This window comes from Brachyhypopomus gauderio, unplaced genomic scaffold, assembly GCF_052324685.1.
Source record: "Brachyhypopomus gauderio isolate BG-103 unplaced genomic scaffold, BGAUD_0.2 sc60, whole genome shotgun sequence".
Classification (NCBI taxonomy): Eukaryota; Metazoa; Chordata; class Actinopteri; order Gymnotiformes; family Hypopomidae; genus Brachyhypopomus; species Brachyhypopomus gauderio.
Genome location: NW_027506881.1, coordinates 320420 through 345419, shown reverse-complemented (window position 1 = coordinate 345419; position 25000 = coordinate 320420). Strand labels below are relative to the sequence as shown.

The following is a 25000-nucleotide window of genomic DNA, read 5'->3' as shown; positions in this document are numbered from 1 at the left end:
TACATATATTAGCAGTTCCCCGCAGTTGTGAAAATGTGTGATGGATCCATGTTGATCACTGTCCTGCCAATCTGAGTGTGGCCCATAAATGTGTGGTTCCACTACACTGTGTGCTGTGGTTGCCTAGTACACACACACACACACACACACACACACACACACACACACACACACACACACACACACACACACACACACACACACACACACACACACACACACAGTGCATAGAGCTTGGTTAATGGCTTTCTAACTTGTCTCTCTGTTTCCCTTCTTCTCTGTCTTTCCCTCTCACTCTCTCTGTCTCTCTCTCTCTCTCTCTCTCACACACACACACACACACACACACACACACACACACATTCCCAGGTCTAGGCAGAGGGTCGCCTCAGATGGTCGTGTGTGCCAGTTACCAGCCGCTGCACCTGCAGGAGAAGAAGATCTCCAAGCTGGGCCTGATGGTACTCCTGACGTTCTCTCCCATAATTCCCTCCTGAAGTTCTGTCCCATAATTCCCTCCTGAAGTTCTGTCCCATAATTCCCTCCTGAAGTTCTCCCCCATAATTCCCTCCTGAAGTTCTCCCCCATAATTCCCTCCTGTGCTGAGGGACGTTCAGTGTGCTTGGCCAGCCCCGGAGATCAGGGTGCTCACGTGTTTCTCCTGCTCTCGTCTGCCTGATTCAGCTCATCTACTAATTCTCCCAGATCTCAGGTGGATTAGGCCGGTTGGAAGAGGAAATATACGTGTGCGGTGTCAGTTGGGTACGGTGTGGTATATTCACCACCCGTTTGCCCTAACACTACGCGGTGTGTTGTGGTATATTCACCACCCGTTTGCCCTAACAGTACGCGGTGTGTTGTGGTATATTCACCACCCGTTTGCCCTAACAGTACGCGGTGTGTTGTGGTATATTCACCACCCGTTTGCCCTAACAGTACGCGGTGTGTTGTGGTATATTCACCACCCGTTTGCCCTAACAGTACGCGGTGTGTTGTGGTATATTCACCACCCGTTTGCCCTAACAGTACGCGGTGTGTTGTGGTATATTCACCACCCGTTTGCCCTAACAGTACGCGGTGTGTTGTGGTATATTCACCACCCGTTTGCCCTAACAGTACGCGGTGTGTTGTGGTATATTCACCACCCGTTTGCCCTAACAGTACGCGGTGTGTTGTGGTATATTCACCACCCGTTTGCCCTAACAGTACGCGGTGTGTTGTGGTATATTCACCACCCGTTTGCCCTAACAGTACGCGGTGTGTTGTGGTATATTCACCACCCGTTTGCCCTAACAGTACGCGGTGTGTTGTGGTATATTCACCACCCGTTTGCCCTAACAGTACGCGGTGTGTTGTGGTATATTCACCACCCGTTTGCCCTAACAGTACGCGGTGTGTTGTGGTATATTCACCACCCGTTTGCCCTAACAGTACGCGGTGTATTGTGGTATATTCACCACCCGTTTGCCCTAACAGTATGTGGTGTGTTGTGGTATATTCACCACCCGTTTGCCCTAACAGTATGCAGTGTGTTGTGGTATATTCACCACCCGTTTGCTCTAACACTACGCGGTGTGTTGTGGTATATTCACCACCCGTTTGCCCTAACAGTACGTGGTGTGTTGTGGTATATTCACCACCCGTTTGCCCTAACAGTACGCGGTGTGTTGTGGTATATTCACCACCCGTTTGCCCTAACAGTATGCGGTGTGTTGTGGTATATTCACCACCCGTTTGCCCTAACAGTATGCGGTGTGCTGTGGTATATTCACCACCCGTTTGCCCTAACAGTACGCGGTGTATTGGGGTATATTCACCACCCGTTTGCCCTAACAGTATGCGGTGTGCTGTGGTATATTCACCACCCGTTTGCCCTAACAGTACGCGGTGTGTTGTGGTATATTCACCACCCGTTTGCCCTAACAGTACGCGGTGTATTGGGGTATATTCACCACCCGTTTGCCCTAACAGTACGCGGTGTGTTGTGGTATATTCACCACCCGTTTGCCCTAACAGTATGCGGTGTGCTGTGGTATATTCACCACCCGTTTGCCCTAACAGTATGTGGTGTGTTGTGGTATATTTACCACCCGTTTGCCCTAACAGTACGCGGTGTGTTGTGGTATATTCACCACCCGTTTGCCCTAACAGTACGCGTTGTGTTGTGGTATATTCACCACCCGTTTGCCCTAACAGTATGCGGTGTGCTGTGGTATATTCACCACCCGTTTGCCCTAACAGTATGTGGTGTGTTGTGGTATATTTACCACCCGTTTGCCCTAACAGTATGTGGTGTGTTGTGGTATATTTACCACCCGTTTGCCCTAACAGTACGCGGTGTGTTGTGGTATATTCACCACCCGTTTGCCCTAACAGTACGCGGTGTGTTGTGTGTAAGACTCTGTGGTGAGACGCCTGCTCTCAGTACTGCCTGCTTCAGCCTTTGTTTGTTGTATCTTGTTCCTGCTTCAGTGGGAAATCTAGTGTCAGTTCTAGTTTCCTGTCGTACGCAAAGTAAACTTGCTGGGGCTGCATCTACAGACTCTACAGAGAACACATGATTAAGCCAGAGCTCACCAGATCAGAGCTGCTCACCAGATCAGAGCTGCTCACCAGATCAGAGCTGCTCACAGGGCCAGAGCTGCTCACCAGATCAGAGCTGCTCACAGGGCCAGAGCTGCTCACCAGATCAGAGCTGCTCACAGGGCCAGAGCTGCTCACCAGATCAGAGCTGCTCACAGGGCCAGAGCTGCTCACCAGATCAGAGCTGCTCACAGGGCTAGAGCTGCTCACATGGTCAGAGCTGCTCACAAGGTCAGAGCTGCTGGGTGAATGGTGTGCAGTGCTGCTAAGGTCTGGTGAGGTGAAGCCCATGGCACTGGAGCTCATTATTGTGGCAATGTGCTGCCAGCTGTGATCTCCTGGTTTCCCTCCATCCCTCCATCCCTTCATCCCTCCATCCATTCATCCCTCCATCCCTTCATCTTCTGCTCTGCCTCTGTGCTACTTTGGATCAGTGCTGGTTGTCTAATCCATTATTAAATGGTGGCTGAGAATGTTGTGTGTGTGTGTGTGTGTGTGTGTGTGTGTGTGTGTGTGTGTGTGTTCTCCAGGCGGATGCGTCACAGAGACTGCGACAGTACGGCCTCTCCCAGCTCTACAGTCACCCTGTGCTGCTGACGCAGACCAGAGCCTGCCCCCTGGTGGCAGCTCCCAAAACTCCCCCTGTCCCCAGCTGGAAACTTGTCCGCCCCCGTAAAGAGAGGAACGTTTCTGATGAGCCTAAGGGTGAGAACGAGGGCGTGTTCTAGCCCAGCACACACACACACACACACACACACACACACACACACACACACACACACACACACACACACACACGCACACACACACACATGGGGATGTGTGCTCTGTGTGTGATTTATCTGTCTGTATAATCTATGTGCTCTGTGTGTGGTATATCTGTCTGTATAATCTATGTGCTCTGTGTGTGGTATATCTGTATAATCTATGTGCTCTGTGTGTGGTATATCTGTATAATCTATGTGCTCTGTGTGTGGTATATCTGTATAATCCTTGTGCTCTGTGTGTGGTATATCTGTATAATCCATGTGCTCTGTGTGTGGTATATCTGTATAATCTATGTGCTCTGTGTGTGGTATATCTGTATAATCTATGTGCTCTGTGTGTGGTATATCTGTATAATCCGTGTGCTGTGTGTGTGATATATCTGTATAATCTATGTGCTCTGTGTGTGCTATATCTGTATAATCTATGTGCTCTGTGTGGTATATCTGTATAATCTATGTGCTCTGTGTGTGCTATATCTGTATAATCCATGTGCTCTGTGTGTGGTATATCTGTATAATCCTTGTGCTCTGTGTGTGGTATATCTGTATAATCCATGTGCTCTGTGTGTGGTATATCTGTATAATCTATGTGCTCTGTGTGTGGTATATCTGTATAATCTATGTGCTCTGTGTGTGGTATATCTGTATAATCCGTGTGCTGTGTGTGTGATATATCTGTATAATCTATGTGCTCTGTGTGTGCTATATCTGTATAATCTATGTGCTCTGTGTGTGGTATATCTGTATAATCCATGTGCTCTGTGTGTGATATATCTGTATAATCTATGTGCTCTGTGTGTGCTATAACTGTATAATCTATGTGCTCTGTGTGTGGTATATCTGTATAATCCTTGTGCTCTGTGTGTGGTATATCTGTATAATCCTTGTGCTGTGTGTGGTATATCTGTATAATCCTTGTGCTGTGTGTGGTATATCTGTATAATCTATGTGCTCTGTGTGTGCTATATCTGTATAATCTATGTGCTCTGTGTGTGCTATATCTCTATAATCTATGTGCTCTGTGTGTGATATATCTGTATAATCTATGTGCTCTGTGTGGTATATCTGTATAATCTATGTGCTCTGTGTGTGGTATATCTGTATAATCTATGTGCTCTGTGTGGTATATCTGTATAATCCTTGTGCTCTGTGTGTGATATATCTGTATAATCCATGTGCTCTGTGTGTGGTATATCTGTATAATTCATGTGCTCTGTGTGTGGTATATCTGTATAATCCGTGTGCTCTGTGTGTGGTATATCTGTATAATCTATGTGCTCTGTGTGTGATATATCTGTATAATCTATGTGCTCTGTGTGTGGTATATCTGTATAATCTATGTGCTCTGTGTGTGGTATATCTGTATAATCCTTGTGCTGTGTGTGGTATATCTGTATAATCTATGTGCTCTGTGTGTGGTATATCTGTATAATCTATGTGCTCTGTGTGGTATATCTGTATAATCCATGTGCTCTGTGTGTGGTATATCTGTATAATCCATGTGCTCTGTGTGTGGTATATCTGTATAATCTATGTGCTCTGTGTGTGGTATATCTGTATAATCTATGTGCTCTGTGTGTGGTATATCTGTATAATCTATGTGCTCTGTGTGGTATATCTGTATAATCCTTGTGCTGTGTGTGGTATATCTGTATAATCTATGTGCTCTGTGTGTGGTATATCTGTATAATCTATGTGCTCTGTGTGGTATATCTGTATAATCCATGTGCTCTGTGTGTGGTATATCTGTATAATCTATGTGCTCTGTGTGTGGTATATCTGTATAATCTATGTGCTCTGTGTGTGGTATATCTGTATAATCTATGTGCTCTGTGTGTGGTATATCTGTATAATCTATGTGCTCTGTGTGTGGTATATCTGTATAATCTATGTGCTCTGTGTGGTATATCTGTATAATCCTTGTGCTGTGTGTGGTATATCTGTATAATCTATGTGCTCTGTGTGTGGTATATCTGTATAATCTATGTGCTCTGTGTGTGGTATATCTGTATAATCTATGTGCTCTGTGTGTGGTTTATCTGTATAATCTATGTGCTCTGTGTGTGGTTTATCTGTATAATCTATGTGCTCTGTGTGTGCTATATCTGTATAATCTATGTGCTCTGTGTGTGGTATATCTGTATAATCTATGTGCTCTGTGTGTGGTTTATCTGTATAATCTATGTGCTCTGTGTGTGGTATATCTGTATAATCTATGTGCTCTGTGTGTGGTTTATCTGTATAATCTATGTGCTCTGTGTGTGGTTTATCTGTATAATCTATGTGCTCTGTGTGTGGTTTATCTGTATAATCTATGTGCTCTGTGTGGTATATCTGTATAATCCATGTGCTCTGTGTGTGGTTTATCTGTATAATCCATGTGCTCTGTGTGTGGTTTATCTGTATAATCTATGTGCTCTGTGTGTGGTATATCTGTATAATCTATGTGCTCTGTGTGTGGTTTATCTGTATAATCTATGTGCTCTGTGTGTGGTTTATCTGTATAATCTATGTGCTCTGTGTGTGGTATATCTGTCTGTATTGAATATCTGTTTTCCACAGAGACTCCAGTTCAGAAGCCTGAGCAGTATGTAGAAGTGGCCAGTACCTTCTTCGACCTCAGACACATGAACACGACACCTCCACTCCAGCTGTAAGCAGTGTGTGTGTGTGTGTGTGTGTGTGTGTGTGTGTGTGTGTGTGTGTGTGTGTGTGTGTGTGTGTGTGTGTGGGAGAGAGAGAGACAGCAAGAGAGTTAGTGAGTGTATGTCTTTGTGTCATTACTGTCATGCAGTCTCTGTATGCCTCTGCTGGGTCTGTGGTCTGTGTGTGAGCCGAATGCTGATCAAACAGGTGTGTGTGTGTGTGTGTGTGTGTGTGTGTGTGTGTGTGTGTGTGTGTGTGTGTGTGTGTGTGTGTGTGTGTCGGAGAGCCAAACAGCCATCAAGTCTGAGTATTGATCTGTGTGTTCTTGCACAGTGAACATCTCGTCTCAGTCATGGTGGAGGCGACCCTAACGTCCACCTCCCAGTCCTGACCTCCCAGTCCTGACCTCCCAGTCCTCACCTCCCAGTCCTCACCTCCCAGTCTACACATCCCAGTCCTCACCTCCCAGTCCTCACCTCCCAGTCTACACCTCCCAGTCAACACCTCCCAGTCCTCACCTCCCAGTCTACACCTCCCAGTCAACACCTCCCAGTCCTCACCTCCCAGTCTACACCTCCCAGTCTACACCTCCCAGTCCTCACCTCCCAGTCTACACCTCCCAGTCAACACCTCCCAGTCTACACCTCCCAGTCTACACCTCCCAGTCTACACCTCCCAGTCCTCACCTCCCAGTCTACACCTCCCAGTCCTCACCTCCCAGTCCTCACCTCCCAGTCCACACCTCCCAGTCCACACCTCCCAGTCCTCACCTCCCAGTCCTCACCTCCCAGTCTACACCTCCCAGTCCACACCTCCCAGTCCACACCTCCCAGTCCTCACCTCCCAGTCCACACCTCCCAGTCCTCACCTCCCAGTCCACACCTCCCAGTCCACACCTCCAAGTCCACACCTCCCAGCCTGTATTGTGCTGGGTGAGAGGTCAGGTGTTGGAGTGTTCAGGTGAACCCAACACTTGTTTGTGTGTGTGGGTGTGTTCTAGGGACCCTCATCAGGGTGGGCACAGGAAGCGTGGGGACAAATCCACTCTGTCTTCATTTGACGAGGCTGATGAGAGTCCTGGCCCCGCCCAGCGTCCTGGCCCCGCCCAGCATGCCCTGACGTGCCACGACCTTGGCTTGCTGGACTCCGCCCCCATTGCTGAGGTACACTGTGATAAGGCCCTCCCACTTAGGGGGAGGGGGATGAGGGGGGGGAGTTGAGGGGGATATAAGCATTATAAAACACAAACCTAAAGAAAGGGACAGGCCGTGTCCTCTGTGGAAATAAAAGCACAATTAGCCTGTCAGTAATCTGGGTGGATGTCTCACTGGGGTTCAGGACAGGCCAGTCCAATGGGGACATAGCGAGAGAGAGAGAGAGAGAGAGAGAGAGAGAGAGTGTGAATGTGTGTGTGTGTGAGTGTGTGTGTGTGTGTGAATGTGAGAGTGTGTGAGTGTGTGTGTGTGTGTGCGTGTGAGTGTGTGTGTGAGTGAGTGTGTGTGTTTGTGTGAGTGTGTGTGTGTGAGTGTGTGTGTGAGTGAGTGTGTGTGTTTGTGTGTGTGTAGACGTGTGCTTGTCCACTAACAGAGCAGGCCTTTGTGTTTCATAGAGGGCAGGGTGAGATGGTAGTGGGGCAGTTAAGCAGTTGATCATCTGGTCCAGGGTGTGGAGGAGGGGGTTAGGTCAGACCCCAGGGTGTGGAGGAGGGGATTAGGTCAGACCCCAGGGTGTGGAGGAGGGGGTTAGGTCTGCTCAGACCCCAGGGTGTGGAGGAGGGGGTTAGGTCAGACCCCAGGGTGTGGAGGAAGGGGTTAGGTCAGACCCCAGGGTGTGGAGGAAGGGGTTAGGTCAGACCCCAGGGTGTGGAGGAGGGGGTTAGGTCAGACCCCAGGGTGTGGAGGAGGGGATTAGGTCAGACCCCAGGGTGTGGAGGAGGGGGTTAGGTCAGACCCCAGGGTGTGGAGGAGGGGGTTAGGTCAGACCCCAGGGTGTGGAGGAGGGGATTAGGTCAGACCCCAGGGTGTGGAGGAGGGGGTTAGGTCAGACCCCAGGGTGTGGAGGAGGGGATTAGGTCAGACCCCAGGGTGTGGAGGAGGGGGTTAGGTCAGACCCCAGGGTGTGGAGGAGGGGGTTAGGTCAGACCCCAGGGTGTGGAGGAGGGGGTTAGGTCAGACCCCAGGGTGTGGAGGAGGGGATTAGGTCAGACCCCAGGGTGTGGAGGAGGGGGTTAGGTCAGACCCCAGGGTGTGGAGGAAGGGGTTAGGTCAGACCCCAGGGTGTGGAGGAAGGGGTTAGGTCAGACCCCAGGGTGTGGAGGAGGGGGTTAGGTCAGACCCCAGGGTGTGGAGGAGGGGATTAGGTCAGACCCCAGGGTGTGGAGGAGGGGGTTAGGTCAGACCCCAGGGTGTGGAGGAGGGGGTTAGGTCAGACCCCAGGGTGTGGAGGAGGGGATTAGGTCAGACCCCAGGGTGTGGAGGAGGGGATTAGGTCAGACCCCAGGGTGTGGAGGAGGGGGTTAGGTCAGACCCCAGGGTGTGGAGGAGGGGGTTAGGTCAGACCCCAGGGTGTGGAGGAGGGGATTAGGTCAGACCCCAGGGTGTGGAGGAGGGGGTTAGGTCAGACCCCAGGGTGTGGAGGAGGGGGTTAGGTCAGACCCCAGGGTGTGGAGGAGGGGATTAGGTCAGACCCCAGGGTGTGGAGGAGGGGGTTAGGTCTGCTCAGACCCCAGGGTGTGGAGGAGGGGGTTAGGTCAGACCCCAGGGTGTGGAGGAAGGGGTTAGGTCAGACCCCAGGGTGTGGAGGAGGGGGTTAGGTCAGACCCCAGGGTGTGGAGGAGGGGGTTAGGTCAGACCCCAGGGTGTGGAGGAGGGGGTTAGGTCAGACCCCAGGGTGTGGAGGAGGGGATTAGGTCAGACCCCAGGGTGTGGAGGAGGGGGTTAGGTCAGACCCCAGGGTGTGGAGGAGGGGGTTAGGTCAGACCCCAGGGTGTGGAGGAGGGGATTAGGTCAGACCCCAGGGTGTGGAGGAGGGGGTTAGGTCAGACCCCAGGGTGTGGAGGAGGGGATTAGGTCAGACCCCACTGAGCCTTTCTGTTACTTCCACAATGTGTGAGGTGTTGCACTCAGATTTTGTGGATGCCATGTTAATGTGATACTTAGCACCTTTCATCAGACCTTCATGAGCTGCGTGTGCAGTGTCCTCCCTTCTCTTATCATCAATTCTCTTATCATCAATTCTCTTCTCATCAATTCTCTTCTCTTCTTCTCTTCACTTCTCTTCTCCTCTTCTCTTCTCCTCAATTCTCTTCACTTCTCTTCTCTTCTTCTCTTCTCCTCAATTCTCTTCTATTCTCAATTCTCCTTTCTTCTCATCAATTCTCTTCTCCTCTTCTCTTCACTTCTTCTCTTCAATTCTCTTCTATTCTCCTCAATTCTCTTCTCCTCAATTCTCTTCTATTCTCCTCAATTCTCTTCACTTCTCTTCTCCTCTTCTCTTCTCTTCTCCTCAATTCTCTTCACTTCTCTTCTCCTCAATTCTCTTCACTTCTCTTCTCCTTTTCTCTTCTCTTCTCCTCAATTCTCTTCACTTCTCTTCTCCTCTTCTCCTCAATTCTCTTCACTTCTCTTCTCCTCTTCTCTTCTCCTCAATTCTCTTCACTTCTCTTCTCCTCTTCTCTTCTCTTCTCCTCAATTCTCTTCACTTCTCTTCTCTTCTCCTCAATTCTCTTCTCTTCACTTCTCTTCTCCTCTTCTCTTCTCCTCAATTCTCTTCACTTCTCTTCTCCTCTTCTCTTCTCCTCAATTCTCTTCTCTTCACTTCTCTTCTCCTCTTCTCTTCTCTTCTTCTCCTCTCTTCTTCTCCTCTCTTCTCTTCTCTTCTCCTCAGTGATTCACTCCCTCTCTTTGAGGCACTGTGGTTTATTAGGTGTGGCACAGAGGGAAGTTAGGGTTAATTGTCCCCGTCCCCCCCCCCCCCCCCCCCCCCACAGTCCTTGGGCGTTAAAGGTTTCTTTATAAGTGGTGTGAGGTTGGGGCCGATTATACCTGAAAAGGGTGGAGTGTTCTAGAAACACCCTGTCGCCATGGAGGGGCATTCTAGAAAGACCGTTGCCATGGTGTTGGCTTTCTTGAGTACTCTTACAAGTTGTTGGGGCGATACATCGCAGCTGGCAGCTAAATGCAGACATGCTAGTCAGGTGGCGCTGCTAATCTCACGGCCGCAGTCTGAACACCCCGCCTGGGCTTTTGGAACTTCCTCCCCATACGTGAATGGAATTTTCCCATAATCCCTTGTGACAGGACTTTGGCGAGTTGGCAGACAGAACGAATGCGTCTTCCTCTCTGACACAGGTTTATTATGCTGCGTCTGTTGTTAATACATTTGTAGCTGAACCGCTCTGTTTCTTCCCCATGAGTCTGTCTTTCATCTGCGTGTCTCTTTGTCCCCCAGGTATCGGTGGAGGACAGGACGAAGGACGACAGCACCGCTGCCGGTGAGCTGTCCTCATGCAGGTCACCTCACACCACCTGTTACCTCACACCACCACCTCACACCACCACCTCACACCACCCGTTACCTCACACCACCACCTCACACCACCTGTTACCTCACACCACCTGTTACCTCACACCACCTGTTGCCTCACACCACCACCTCACACCACCCGTTACCTCACACCACCACCTCACACCACCACCTCACACCACCCGTTACCTCACACCACCACCTCACACCACCCGTTGCCTCACACCACCACCTCACACCACCCGTTACCTCACACCACCCGTTACCTCACACCACCCGTTACCTCACACCACCACCTCACACCACCCGTTACCTCACACCACCACCTCACACCACCCGTTAACTCACACCACCACCTCACACCACCTGTTACCTCACACCACTACCTCACACCACCCGTTACCTCACACCACCACCTCACACCACCTGTTAACTCACACCACCACCTCACACCACCTGTTACCTCACACCACCTGTTACCTCACACCACCCGTTACCTCGCACCACCACCTCACACCACCACCTCACACCACCTGTTGCCTCACACCACCCGTTACCTCACACCACCACCTCACACCACCCATCACCTCACACCACCTGTTACCTCACACCACCACCTCACACCACCTGTTACCTCACACCACCACCTCACACCACCTGTTACCTCACACCACCACCTCACACCACCCGTTACCTCATGCCACCACCTTATACCACCCGTTACCTCACACCACCCGTTACCTCACACCACCCATCAACTCACACCACCTGCACTTGGCTCCACCCGGCCACACCACCTGTTACCTCACACCACCTGTTACATCACACCACACGTTACCTCATACCACCACCTAATACCACTCGTCACCTCACACCACCTGTTACCTCACACCACTTGTTACCTCACACCACCACCTCACACCACCCGTTACCTCACACCACCAATCACCTCACACCACCTGTTACCTCACACCACCACCTCACACCACCCACCACCTCACACCACCTGTTACCTCACACCACCTATTACCTCACACCACAACCTCACACCCGATAAGCCAGGAAGGTCAGCAGTGTGAGCTCAGTCTCCTCAGACTGTCCTGTTGGAGTCCTGACCGTCCCGCTCTGCTCACAGGAGCTTCTGACTGCACGTTGTTCCCACTGCACCTAATGAAATGAAATTCCTTCTATTAGTGAAAACAGAAAAATTGACAGGTACACACAGACCGTCTGTAAATGGAACAGTGTTGTTTATGAAGCGGATATTATCAACGTCTGTGTCATCGCTGTGCTGCTGTTGTGTAGCTGTGTGACTGTGAATGAGTGTGAGTGAGTAAATGTGCATGAGTGTGTGTGAATGTGTGTGTGTGTGAGTGTGTCTGTAAGTGAGTGTGTGTGTGTTTGAATGTCTCTCGCTCTCTCTTTTCATCTTCTTTCATTCTTAATTATTTAAGTAAGTTTATTTCTATTTTTATTCCTTTAAAACCTTTTTTTTAAATTTTATTTCTTATATTTTGTGGGCAATGCCCTTCCCAAAGTGATAGACCTTCCCAAAGTGATAGACCTCGGGTTGTAATAAGCTTCTTTCTTTCTTGTGCAAAGAACTTTGAATTGCCAGTATGTATGAAAGCTACTATAGAAATAAACTTGTCTTGCCTCTCCCCCTCTCTTTCTCTCCACCTGTCTCTCTCTCTCCCTCTCTCTCTCTCTCCCTCACATAGTCTTTTTCCCATTTTAATAGTATTGCACAGACAGACACCCACACGCGCACACACACACACACACACACACACACACACACAGCACTATCGTCTCCATCTCACCCGATCGTGACTCTGCACTCGTCCCTCGTCACGACAGTCCAATTACACGCTTTCCTAGGGAGCTTGGTGGGTTGCTTAGTAACTCCTGGAGTGAGCTAAACGGAGTGGGTTCCCACGGCGACTGCAGTAGAACATCTGTATCCCCGCCGGCTCTCATCCCCTCAGGCAAGACTCTTCAGGAATCCTACGGGTTCCTTCTGGAATCCTACTGGTTCCTTACGGAATCCAACCGGTTCTTTTTGGAATCCTACCGGTTCCTTACGGAATCCTACTGGTTCTTTACGGAATCCTACTGGTTCCTTATGGAATTCTACGGGTTCCTTTTGGAATCCAGCTTTGCATACGAGTTCAGTGGTGAGGTGACTGTGTGGTTGCCAGGTTGGTCCTGAGAGGGAAGCAACAGGATAGGGTGTTGTGCCAGTGTGTAGACTGAGCATTTTCATCAGCGGCAAATATATTAAATATATAGTACAACCAGGGATCCTCTCGGATGAGAGTATATAGTACAACCAGGGATCCTCTCGGATGAGAGTATATAGTACAACCAGGGATCCTCTCGGATGAGAGTGTGTAGTACAACCAGGGATCCTCTCGGATGAGAGTGTGTAAGTACAACCAGGGATCCTCTCGGATGAGAGTGTGTAGTACAACCAGGGATCCTCTCGGATGAGAGTATATAGTACAACCAGGGATCCTCTCGGATGAGAGTATATAGTACAACCAGGGATCCTCTCGGATGAGAATATATAGTACAACCAGGGATCCTCTCGGATGAGAGTATATAGTACAACCAGGGATCCTCTCGGATGAGAGTATATAGTACAACCAGGGATCCTCTCGGATGAGAGTATATAGTACAACCAGGGATCCTCTCGGATGAGTGTGTAGTACAACCAGGGATCCTCTCGGATGAGAGTGTGTAGTACAACCAGGGATCCTCTCGGATGAGAGTATATAGTACAACCAGGTATCCTCTCGGATGAGAGTATATAGTACAACCAGGTATCCTCTCGGATGAGAGTATATAGTACAACCAGGTATCCTCTCGGATGAGAGTATATAGTACAACCAGGGATCCTCTCGGATGAGAGTATATAGTTCAACCAGGGATCCTCTCGGATGAGAGTGTGTAGTACAACCAGGGATCCTCTCGGATGAGAGTATATAGTACATCCAGGGATCCTCTCGGATGAGAGTGTGTAGTACAACCAGGGATCCTCTCGGATGAGAGTGTGTAGTACAACCAGGGATCCTCTCGGATGAGAGTATATAGTACAACCAGGGATCCTCTCGGATGAGAGTATATAGTACAACCAGGGATCCTCTCGGATGAGAGTATATAGTACAACCAGGGATCCTCTCGGATGAGAGTATATAGTACAACCAGGGATCCTCTCGGATGAGAGTATATAGTACAACCAGGGATCCTCTCGGATGAGAGTATATAGTACAACCAGGGATCCTCTCGGATGAGTGTGTAGTACAACCAGGGATCCTCTCGGATGAGAGTGTGTAGTACAACCAGGGATCCTCTCGGATGAGAGTATATAGTACAACCAGGTATCCTCTCGGATGAGAGTATATAGTACAACCAGGTATCCTCTCGGATGAGAGTATATAGTACAACCAGGTATCCTCTCGGATGAGAGTATATAGTACAACCAGGGATCCTCTCGGATGAGAGTATATAGTTCAACCAGGGATCCTCTCGGATGAGAGTGTGTAGTACAACCAGGGATCCTCTCGGATGAGAGTATATAGTACATCCAGGGATCCTCTCGGATGAGAGTGTGTAGTACAACCAGGGATCCTCTCTGAAGAGTGAGGGACTGCAGCTACCACACCTCACACTCACTACGCAGAACGTGTGAATTGCCTGATTGACTGATTCTAGGTACAAGAGCAGATCTTCTGGCAGCTGTTTGCTCTACTGAAGACACATGGCGGAGGGCCATCGTTCCTGCCAGCTCAACGTCCTACTGCAGAAGCCCCTGCTTCTCACGTGCCCCTGCCTCTCACGTGACCCTGCTTCTCACGTGACCCTGCTTCTCACGTGCCCCTGCTTCTCACGTGCCCCTGCTTCTCACGTGCCCCTGCTTCTCACGTGACCCTGCTTCTCACGTGCCCCTGCCTCTCACGTGACCCTGCTTCTCACGTGCCCCTGCCTCTCATGTGACCCTGCTTCTCACGTGACCCTGCTTCTCACGTGCCCCTGCTTCTCACGTGCCCCTGCTTCTCACGTGACCCTGCTTCTCACGTGCCCCTGCCTCTCACGTGACCCTGCTTCTCACGTGCCCCTGCCTCTCATGTGACCCTGCTTCTCACGTGACCCTGCTTCTCACGTGCCCCTGCTTCTCACGTGACCCTGCTTCTCACGTGACCCTGCTTCTCACGTGCCCCTGCCTCTCACGTGACCCTGCTTCTCACGTGCCCCTGCCTCTCATGTGACCCTGCTTCTCACGTGACCCTGCTTCTCATGTGCCCCTGCCTCTCACGTGACCCTGCTTCTCACGTGCCCCTGCCTCTCACGTGACCCTGCTTCTCACGTGCCCCTGCCTCTCACGTGACCCTGCTTCTCATGTGACCCTGCTTCTCACGTGACCCTGCCTCTTGTTAGCACACGCCCACTCCATCCGACCTCTCAGAGCTCCGCATGCATCATGTCGGGCCCATCGCCATGGCACCACTGCTCCAATGCAAGAGCTTCAGCCAATCACTGATTAGCATTTTGCCCAGCAACTACACACGACTCCACTGGTAATGTTCTTAGCAATCAGGTGATGAGTTTAAGCAAGTGCATTATGTTGGAGGAAGCGTTACGCACTAATGCTCAGTGCTCATCTCACAGGGATCGAGTTTGGCACCCCGGTTTAATGTTTTCCCTCATTTACACCTCTTGATCAGCACAGGGACAGACTGTGAAAGAGCTTTGTTAGTTGAATAAGGTAAGCTGAAACAAGAACCACTATGGAGTGTATTGTCCCACTAGGACTGGAACTGAACCCTCCCGGCTCGGGTATGAAACAGCTGATTTTGCTGTAGTTACATGAAGGTCTTCCGTCTGTAGTGACAGCCTTCCTCTCCTGCTAAACTCATTCAAATTCAAATTCCTAGAGCCCTACTGTACTAGATTAACATCCACAGCAGCAGGACGTCCCTGTATTCACCTAAACCACAGACATTTTCCTGCCCTGTCAGTTAGGCCCCCTAGTTCTTTCAGTTAGGCCCCCTACTTCTTTCAGTTAGGCCCCCTAGTTCTTTCAGTTAGGCCCCCTAGTTCTTTCAGTTAGGCCCCCTAGTCCTTTCAGTTACGCCCCCTAGTTCTTTCAGTTAGGCCCCCTAGTTCTTTCAGTTAGGCCCCCTACTTCTTTCAGTTAGGCCCCCTACTTCTTTCAGTTAGGCCCCCTACTTCTTTCAGTTAGGCCCCCTACTTCTTTCAGTTAGGCCCCCTACTTCTTTCAGTTAGGCCCCCTACTTCTTTCAGTTAGGCCCCCTAGTTCTTTCAGTTAGGCCCCCTAGTTCTTTCAGTTAGGCCCCCTACTTCTTTCAGTTAGGCCCCCTAGTTCTTTCAGTTAGGCCCCCTAGTTCTTTCAGTTAGGCCCTCTAGTTCTTTCAGTTAGGCCCCCTACTTCTTTCAGTTAGGCCCCCTACTTCTTTCAGTTAGGCCCCCTACTTCTTTCAGTTAGGCCCCCTACTTCTTTCTGTTAGGCCCCCTAGTTCTTTCAGTTAGGCCCTCTAGTTCTTTCAGTTAGGCCCCCTAGTCCTTTCAGTTAGGCCCTCTAGTTCTTTCAGTTAGGCCCCCTACTTCTTTCAGTTAGGCCCCCTACTTCTTTCAGTTAGGCCCTCTAGTTCTTTCAGTTAGGCCCTCTAGTTCTTTCAGTTAGGCCCTCTAGTTCTTTCAGTTAGGCCCCCTAGTTCTTTCAGTTAGGCCCCCTAGTCCTTTCAGTTAGGCCCTCTAGTTCTTTCAGTTAGGCCCCCTAGTTCTTTCAGTTAGGCCCTCTAGTTCTTTCAGTTAGGCCCCCTAGTTCTTTCAGTTAGGCCCCCTAGTCCTTTCAGTTACGCCCCCTAGTTCTTTCAGTTAGGCCCTCTAGTTCTTTCAGTTAGGCCCCCTACTTCTTTCAGTTAGGCCCCCTAGTTCTTTCAGTTAGGCCCCCTACTTCTTTCAGTTAGGCCCCCTAGTTCTTTCAGTTAGGCCCCCTACTTCTTTCAGTTAGGCCCCCTAGTCCTTTCAGTTACGCCCCCTAGTTCTTTCAGTTAGGCCCTCTAGTTCTTTCAGTTAGGCCCCCTACTTCTTTCAGTTAGGCCCTCTAGTTCTTTCAGTTATGCCCCCTACTTCTTTCAGTTAGGCCCCCTAGTTCTTTCAGTTAGGCCCCCTACTTCTTTCAGTTAGGCCCTCTACTTCTTTCAGTTAGGCCCCCTAGTTCTTTCAGTTAGGCCCCCTACTTCTTTCAGTTAGGCCCCCTAGTTCTTTCAGTTAGGCCCTCTAGTTCTTTCAGTTAGGCCCCCTACTTCTTTCAGTTAGGCCCCCTAGTTCTTTCAGTTAGGCCCCCTAGTTCTTTCAGTTAGGCCCCCTAGTCCTTTCAGTTAGGCCCCCTAGTTCTTTCAGTTAGGCCCCCTAGTCCTTTCAGTTAGGCCCCCTAGTCCTTTCAGTTAGGCCCCCTAGTTCTTTCAGTTAGGCCCCCTAGTCCTTTCAGTTAGGCCCCCTAGTTCTTTCAGTTAGGCCCTCTAGTTCTTTCAGTTAGGCCCCCTAGTTCTTTCAGTTAGGCCCCCTAGTTCTTTCAGTTAGGCCCCCTAGTTCTTTCAGTTAGGCCCCCTAGTTCTTTCAGTTAGGCCCCCTAGTCCTTTCAGTTAGGCCCCCTAGTTCTTTCAGTTAGGCCCCCTAGTTCTTTCAGTTAGGCCCCCTAGTTCTTTCAGTTAGGCCCCCTAGTTCTTTCAGTTAGGCCCCCTAGTCCTTTCAGTTAGGCCCCCTACTTCTTCTCTTCCCAGAACCTCTTTGAGCTGTTTACTCTCACTGACATAATACTGACTGGCATTGATCTGTGTGGTATTAGCCAGTGCTGTGGTCTCTGTCAGATTCAGAGGCGGTGGAGACTGAGGACTCCTCACCGCCCGACAAGGAGGCGGAGCGTGTGCAGACGGCTAAGGAGACAGGCCCCGCCCCCACACAGACCCAGGATGCGGTAGCAGCAGAGAGGGCCATGCTTCAGGAAACCTGGGTCCATCTGCACGACTTCGCCCAGTGCATCCAGTGAGAAACGGATCACCCGTCTACTCTGACATGGCACTGCCAGTTCATTCTCACCAGGAGTGATCAGAGTGATCAGAGTGATGCTTTTTCTTGTGTTTTCAAAGGACCCTGCTGGTTTTCCACAAACCCAACACCTACACTCATCACTCCCAGAGGTCACAGGTCAAGGTGAAGCTACACACTTCTTTGTCGCTCTCAAAATGGCGCTGGTGGGAATTTCTGTCTGCATCATGTTCTTCCAGAGGCTCACGTGGTAGTTTTAATACCTGTTCTTCTCCCACCAGAGCTCTAACACATCTAGAGGGTCCACAGTGGCTCTGACCAACACGGCGGCTTCCACCAACTCCATGCTCTCCGCCCGCTTACCTGGGTGTGCTGGAGCAACCTGGGCGCAGGTACACACACCACAAGCGTGTAGATGTGCTCACGGATCCACGCTTGTGCACACACACACATTCACATCCAAGCGGCTGCGCACACACACACATTATTGGTTTGGTGGTTGTGTGTGGTTTATAACAGCTCTGTTGTTTTAGATTGACTCTCCCTGTTGTGCTGTGTAATGCTGATGAACCGTACCATTTCATAGTAATCCCCTGAGAACGGTGTGATTTAATCTTAGGTAATTACTGAGTGTGTGTGTGTGTGTGTGTGTGAGTGTGTGCGCTCATGCCTGTGCGTGTCTATGTTTGTGTAGCAGACACTGTAGTCTCCAGAGACTTGTACAACATCAGACCACATTAATATTTACTGTTGCTGTCCATTAGGACCAAAGAAGCTTACACTTTATCTTACACACTCTCTCTTTCTCTAGTTCCATCTCTCTCTATTGTTCCATCTCTCTCTTCCTCTATTGTTCCATCTCTCTCTTTCTCTCCTGTTCCATCTCTATCTCTTGTTCCATCTTTCTTTTTCTTTCTTGTTCCATCTCTCTTTCTCTTGTTCGCTCTTTCTTTTTCTCTCTTGTTCCATCTCTCTCTTTATCTCTCTCATTCTCTCTTTCTTAGGGTCCTGATGAAAAGGGCTCTCACTTCCTGTTTGTGGATAGCCTGATACCTACAGAGATTCTCATCTGTTTTTCAGCACTGGTACACTGGGGAGAAGAGAGTAAGGCACACACTCACACATACACGCACACACATATATACACCACATAGTTGAGAATTTTTAGAGTACATATTTGTGTGTGTGTGTGTGTGTGTGTGCACTGTGTAGTGAAGAGGTGTGACTCTAGGCCTGGAGTTCTGACAGTCAAACGTTTCTCCTGGAAGAGTGTAACCAGTCAGGTCCCCCAGGTGAACATCCAGACCGCCGTGTGCAAAGCAGACCTGCTCTCCCTCCCTCCAGGGTAAGATCTCTCCAACCATCACCACCTTCACCAAACACCAGAGACAGCTTGCTGGCCTGCTCACCAGTGGAGTTTACATTTACATTTACATTTACGGCATTTAGCAGACGCTCTTATCCAGAGCTACTTACAAAGTGCTTTGCATCCGATCATAGAATTCATCCTAGGAAATAGTACGGATAGGCCAGAATTCAAGATACCATTGAGTCAGACTACTACTAAACTACAGGAGTCAATGTCATTATCTAGTGTTTTGCAAGTTAGACATTTGCCAAGAAGCACAAATAACCATAGACAGACATACAATTTAAGAACAACGGCAAGAGGTATCAGCTGAGTTAGTGCTCTGGTAAGAACTCAACAAACAGGTGGGTCTTCAGTCTACGCTTGAAGATAGCAATAGACTCTGCAGTCCTAGCAGCTAATGGAAGATCGTTCCACCATCTTGGAGGCAGGACAGAGAATAGTCTGGAGCTTTGTCTTCCATGAGACTTTAAGCATGGAGTTTCGAGTCGAGCCAAGCATGAGGTTCTGAGTGTTCGCTGTACGGATCGGCTTTTGACCATGGACATCATGTAAGGAGGGGCCAGTCCATTTTTGGCTTTGTAAGCAAGCATCAAGGTTTTATATCTGATGCGTGCCGCTACTGGAAGCCAGTGAAGAGAGTAGTTTCACTTTAACAGTAGCATTAGTGCTAATCCTTCATCTTTAAATGTACCAGTGTAATACAGAGAAGAGTCATTACTATAACCATCATCATAACCATTACAGTATTCATTACTGAAGCCATACTTGCAAACCTAACAACAAAACTATAAATATACTCTAGTAAATCCACTTAACCCTATACATTCATGTTGTTTATACAATTTTAAGTTCTAAATCTCTCCCCCTGATCACTCCCACTAATCACTCCCCCTGATCACTCCCACTAATCACTCCCCCTGATCACTCCCTGTAAGGATTCAGCTCCACATGCCACTATGGTTACTGGGACACCCTTCAATAACTGGAATCATGACAGCCATGTGAGAACATAGTGAACCATGCATGAGTTTGATGTAGGTTCTGTTCCCAATAACGAAGCCAACCATGTCTGAGGAACCCCAGAGACAGAGGGAGAGATGGAGAGAGAGAGAGTGAGTGAAGGAGAGATGGAGAGAGAGAGATAGAGATAGAGAGATGACCCAGTCTGCTATTTCTAGCTCCATAGTGTCCTAAAAGCAGGGGGCCTACATATAGTGTGTATGTTGAGAACAGACGGATTTATCAGGAGGCAATATAAGAGAGAGAGAGAGAGAGAGAGAGAGAGAGAGAGAGAAAGAAGGAGAGAGGAGGAAGGGATAGAGAGAGAGAGAGAGAATGAAAGAATGAGAGAGAAAGAGTCTTCAACTGGTCTAGACCTTTTGTCCATTTTCCCCAAAAGTTCTGACATTTCCTCGGGAGGATCTGAACACCTGCATCATTGAGAGGGGCTGCGTGTCCTTTGTAAAAATCCACCAGAGCGCACACTCTCCACTGATCTGGCAACCCCAGCCAACACCTCTGCCCTTGCCTTTCATCACGCCAGCCACGCCTTAACCACGTGGGTGGGGGTTTGAGGCCACAATGGAAAAAAAAACGTTGTGGGGGCTGTCAGAGCTAGTGTTGAGCTTTGTGCATGTGGCATGAAATCACGATGCAGAGAAAGCTAACGTTGAGGAGCACAGAGGAGGACCTGCAGGAGACCAGCATGGCTTCTCACTCCGTTCATTCCATTTCCTGTCCACTCATACGCTACTACTGCCGTGCGTACATAAACAGCCCTGCAAAACAGTCCTACGCTTGTTATGAACACTGAACATGCTCGTTATGATCACTGCACATAGTTCATGAGCAATAATTCTGAAAAGCCTCTGTTAATTGAGTGTATCTTTCATCTTTGAGTGTTAAGCTTGAGGATTTAAGCATTGGTCCTCCTGAAAACACCTTTGACAAACATCTCATTTCCTGAAAGGTTGTCAAAGGTACATAGCTCACATGCCAGTGATTAGCATGTGGCTCCGGCAGGCTAATCTATAGCAGCATAACTAAAGGGAGGGGTTCAGAGGTGACCACAGTCATGAGGACTCACTGAGACATTGCTTTCCAGCCAAGTCATTGACACAACTAAAGTGATGCCATGACACAGCTGGATGACAACATCAACATCTTAGATTACCAGAAATCTCAACGTCTGGGGGCCCCCAAGCCCCTACATCTTACAAGGGGAATATTAACTGAAGGCTTAATTAAACAGGTGAGTCTTAAGTCTAGATTTAAAGATTGGAACTGTGTCAGAATCTCAGATTGGAGCTGGAAGGCTATTCCATAATTGAGGGGCTTTAAAAGAGAAAGCTCTGCCTCCGGCTGTAGTCTTACTAATTTTTGGAACTAGGAGAAATCCAGCATTTTGGGAGCGCAAAGGGCGAGATGGGTTGTAGTAAGCAATGAGTCCACTCAGATATTTTGGAGCAAGACCATTTAATGCCTTATAGGTTAACAGAAGAATTTTTAATTCAATTCGATATTTAATCGGAAGCCAGTGTAATGCAGCAAAAGTGGGACTAATATGGTCAAATTTTCTAGCCTTAGTTAGGACTCTAGCTGCAGCATTTTGTACAAGTTGTAGCTTCTTTATGGACTGTTTAGAGCATCCAATTAGAAGACCATTACAGTAGTCCAATCTTGACAAGACAAAAGCATGGACCAGCTTCTCTGCCTCAGCTAATGAATGTAAGTGTCTCAGCTTGCCGATATTACGTAAATGGAAAAAGGCAGCCTTAGTGACATTGCATATATGTGTGTCAAATGAAAGATCCGAATCAATAGTGACACCTAAGCTTTTTGCGGTAGATTTAGGTGTTACTGAAAAACCATCCAGTTTTTAATGTTGTAACGCTGCGGTTTGACAGATAGATCGCCATGATCAGACACACAAGGAGAACTAACAGGGCAACGGGGAGAACACTAAAATGAATGAATTATGGAACAGGAGCAATACTCACAAATACAAATAACATAAGGATCGTGAAGCACATAGGAAAATACTGACTGAGCAAATGAACAGAACAACCAACAACAGGCTAGGGAAACACTGGTATATAAATACACAGAACTAGACTAGACACAGCTGAACACAATGACGACACGGGTGTGGCAGACAGAGGGAAACCAGGGCAACAGACAAGCAGGGCGGGATAAACGAGCGAGGAACAACACAGACAAGAGGAACAGGGACACCGGAGTGACAGCTAGGAGAGGGGGGCGTAGCCCTACGTGACAAATGTCCTGGACACAGTTCTCAATCATGAGAGTAGTATCATCCGGATTGGAAGATATATACAACTGAGTATCATCTGCTTAGCAATGGAAGCTAATACCATGCCTACGAATGATGGTGCCCAGCGGTAGCATACATAATGAGAATAATATGGAGCCCAGTACAGATCCTTGCGGGACGCCATATTTTACCTTACCTCTACCTCTGAGCATTCGTTATTTGCTAGTACAAATTGGTAACGATCTGTGAGGTAGGACCTGAACCAGGAGAGTGCTTGACCTCTTATGCCAACAAGTGTCTCAAGCCTATTAAGTAGAATATTATGATCAATGGTGTCAAAAGCAGCACTGAGGTCTAGCAGTATGAGAAAAGAAATGTGTCCTTTATCAGAGGATATTAAGAGATCGTTCAGTACTTTAGTCAGTGCCGTTTCAGTGCTGTGATGAGCTCTAAATCCAGACTGAAATAACTGACATGTTCTGTCTGTAAGAAGGAAGAGAGTTGTGAAGAAACTACTTTCTCTAAAATTTTGGATATGAATGACAGATTAGAGATTGGCCTATACTTGGACAGTTCTTGGGGGTTAAGACCAGGTTTTTTAATTAGCGGCTTGATGACTGCAAGTTTAAATGAACTGGGAATGTAGCCCATGCTCAGAGAATAGTTAATTATGGTAAGCAAAGGTTCTACATTGCTATGCAGTAATTCTGGGTTGATGGGTTGGTACGGCATCTAGTGTGCATGTGGAGGGCTTAGCAGTTTCCACCAATGAAATAAGCTCCTCACAACCAATTGGGGAGAAGGACTCTAACAGGGCATCAGAGCTGACCAGACAGCTGTCAAGGTGCATTGGCATGTTGACAGGCTCTGAGAATTTTTTCCCTAATTTTATCAATCTTATCATTAAGATTTTAAGAATTTCATAAAATTGTTACTGCTACACTCTAGTGGAATTAGAGAATTGATTTGTTCATGACTCCTCATAAGACTGGAAACAATTTTCAAAAGGAGTCCTGAATTGTTTTTATGTTTTTCAATTAAGGCCGATAAGTTTTTCAATTAAGGCCGATTTTGGTGTATGGAGGGCATGCTTATATTAAATAAGGCTGCATTCCTTGATAATCTACACACTTCTAACTTTGAATTTTGCCATTTACGTTCCAGGATCCGCGCGGCTCGTTTGAGGCTACGCGTGTGCTCATTGTACCATGGCGCTATTCTTCTCTCCGTGGCTCTCTTATATCGTAGTGGTGCAACTTTGTCTAAAGCTGTACGAAGGGAAGTCTCGACATGCTCGGTGAAACGCTCTAGTCCTTCCGGAGTTACAAGTGGATCAGTGTTTGTCAGACCCGGTAAAATATCAGTGAGCGCGGCTATGGTGCTGGGTGTTATAGCTTGTTTAATTTGGTAGTGGGGCGGATGAATACTGTCATTCAAACACAACCCATACATTATGAGGCTGTGGTCAGAAACGGCCTCTCTCTGAGGAAGTACTGCTAAACTGGATGTAACATATAACGTGGAGAGGCAGGACCCAGGTGAACACTGTTTATTAAGGGCACTTCCAAGAGCCCATGGTGGACCAGCCCATGGTGGACCAGCCCATGGTGGACCAGCCCATGGTGGGACAGTCAGAAGACACAGATATTAAACTACAACACATAACTGGAAGAATGGAAGTAATCCAAGGATCTAATAGAAGCAGAGGATGAGAGGCCACAGTCGAGCTCAGACTGCCGGTGAAGACACGAAGACCAGACAAACATCTACACAGGTGTCCTGGTGTGGAGCAACAACAAGCAGACAACACAAGACAAACACAACCACATGGCACTGGCCCCATGGGACCTGTGATTACTGCTCATTACCGTACAGATCTGGATGACGCTTGCGCACGGAGGCACTGAAGAGCCTTTTCTGGACCTCAAACCTCTGACCCTGATATCTTCAGCGGTTATTGGACGTATGGATGCAGAGTTGGGTCTTCTGAAGGGAGTTTTTTTTTTTACTATTTCAGTAGTGTTAGTTTCACTCCCTAAATAGTTAGCTATTAACACTATTGAAATGTTAAAATTTGAATAATATATTCCCATACATTTTTTGATTTTTTTCCTCTTGAGGTCCTTCAAAGTTCAACTAAAACATTGTGAAAGAAGGTACAATGTACAAACTTTCATATCTAACACTATATGAACTTTGAATATTAAAATCATTGTAGAAATTAAGTTCAGATGTGACTAGCAATGGTGCTCAAGTAAAAGAAAGACGCGATCACACCAGTCTCATTGAAAATGAAGGATTTAATGAATAAAGTTTGAACCATTCCAAAACATTGTGGGACTGTTCAAAAGATATTAATAGATAAGTGGACCGTTACATTATACTCTTGTTTATTGTTTCCTTAAGTTTTATCCCAGTCTGTACAGTTTAAGGTAGTTTTTAAGGGTCCCAAGACAACGTGTTGGTCCGATGAACCATGATAACGGCGGGCACGGACTAGCCACATGCTAAAACTAGAGCACATTTCTTGATCACAAGATGTCCTTTTGTTTTAGGTTAATTGCATTTAAAAATAGGGCCGATTTAAATGTGAATATCTGGACTGGCTTGATCAAATTTGACAATTGAGGCATCTTTTTTTTGTTATATTGTGCTGCATCTAATAAAACTATTTTAAATGTGATTAGGTAATGTTGAAAAAAATGTCCAAGTCACTATCGCATGGGGACTCTTCACCCCATAACATCAGGGGGCTTCTAC

General features: G+C 48.1%; 1 protein-coding gene across 1 annotated transcript in view; it reads left to right on the top strand.

Moving 5' to 3' along the window:
• The window catches only part of adgb (androglobin), a 62164-nt gene that overhangs the window by 13122 nt on the left and 24042 nt on the right, over nucleotides 1-25000 (top strand). The window contains exons 9-18 of the mRNA XM_076988050.1: nucleotides 370-461; nucleotides 3114-3288; nucleotides 5913-6003; nucleotides 6997-7159; nucleotides 10446-10488; nucleotides 17417-17591; nucleotides 17696-17759; nucleotides 17876-17986; nucleotides 18599-18698; nucleotides 18807-18939. Of these exons, the coding sequence (XP_076844165.1) occupies nucleotides 370-461; nucleotides 3114-3288; nucleotides 5913-6003; nucleotides 6997-7159; nucleotides 10446-10488; nucleotides 17417-17591; nucleotides 17696-17759; nucleotides 17876-17986; nucleotides 18599-18698; nucleotides 18807-18939 (1147 nt within the window). The remainder of the gene's footprint in view (nucleotides 1-369; nucleotides 462-3113; nucleotides 3289-5912; nucleotides 6004-6996; nucleotides 7160-10445; nucleotides 10489-17416; nucleotides 17592-17695; nucleotides 17760-17875; nucleotides 17987-18598; nucleotides 18699-18806; nucleotides 18940-25000) is intronic.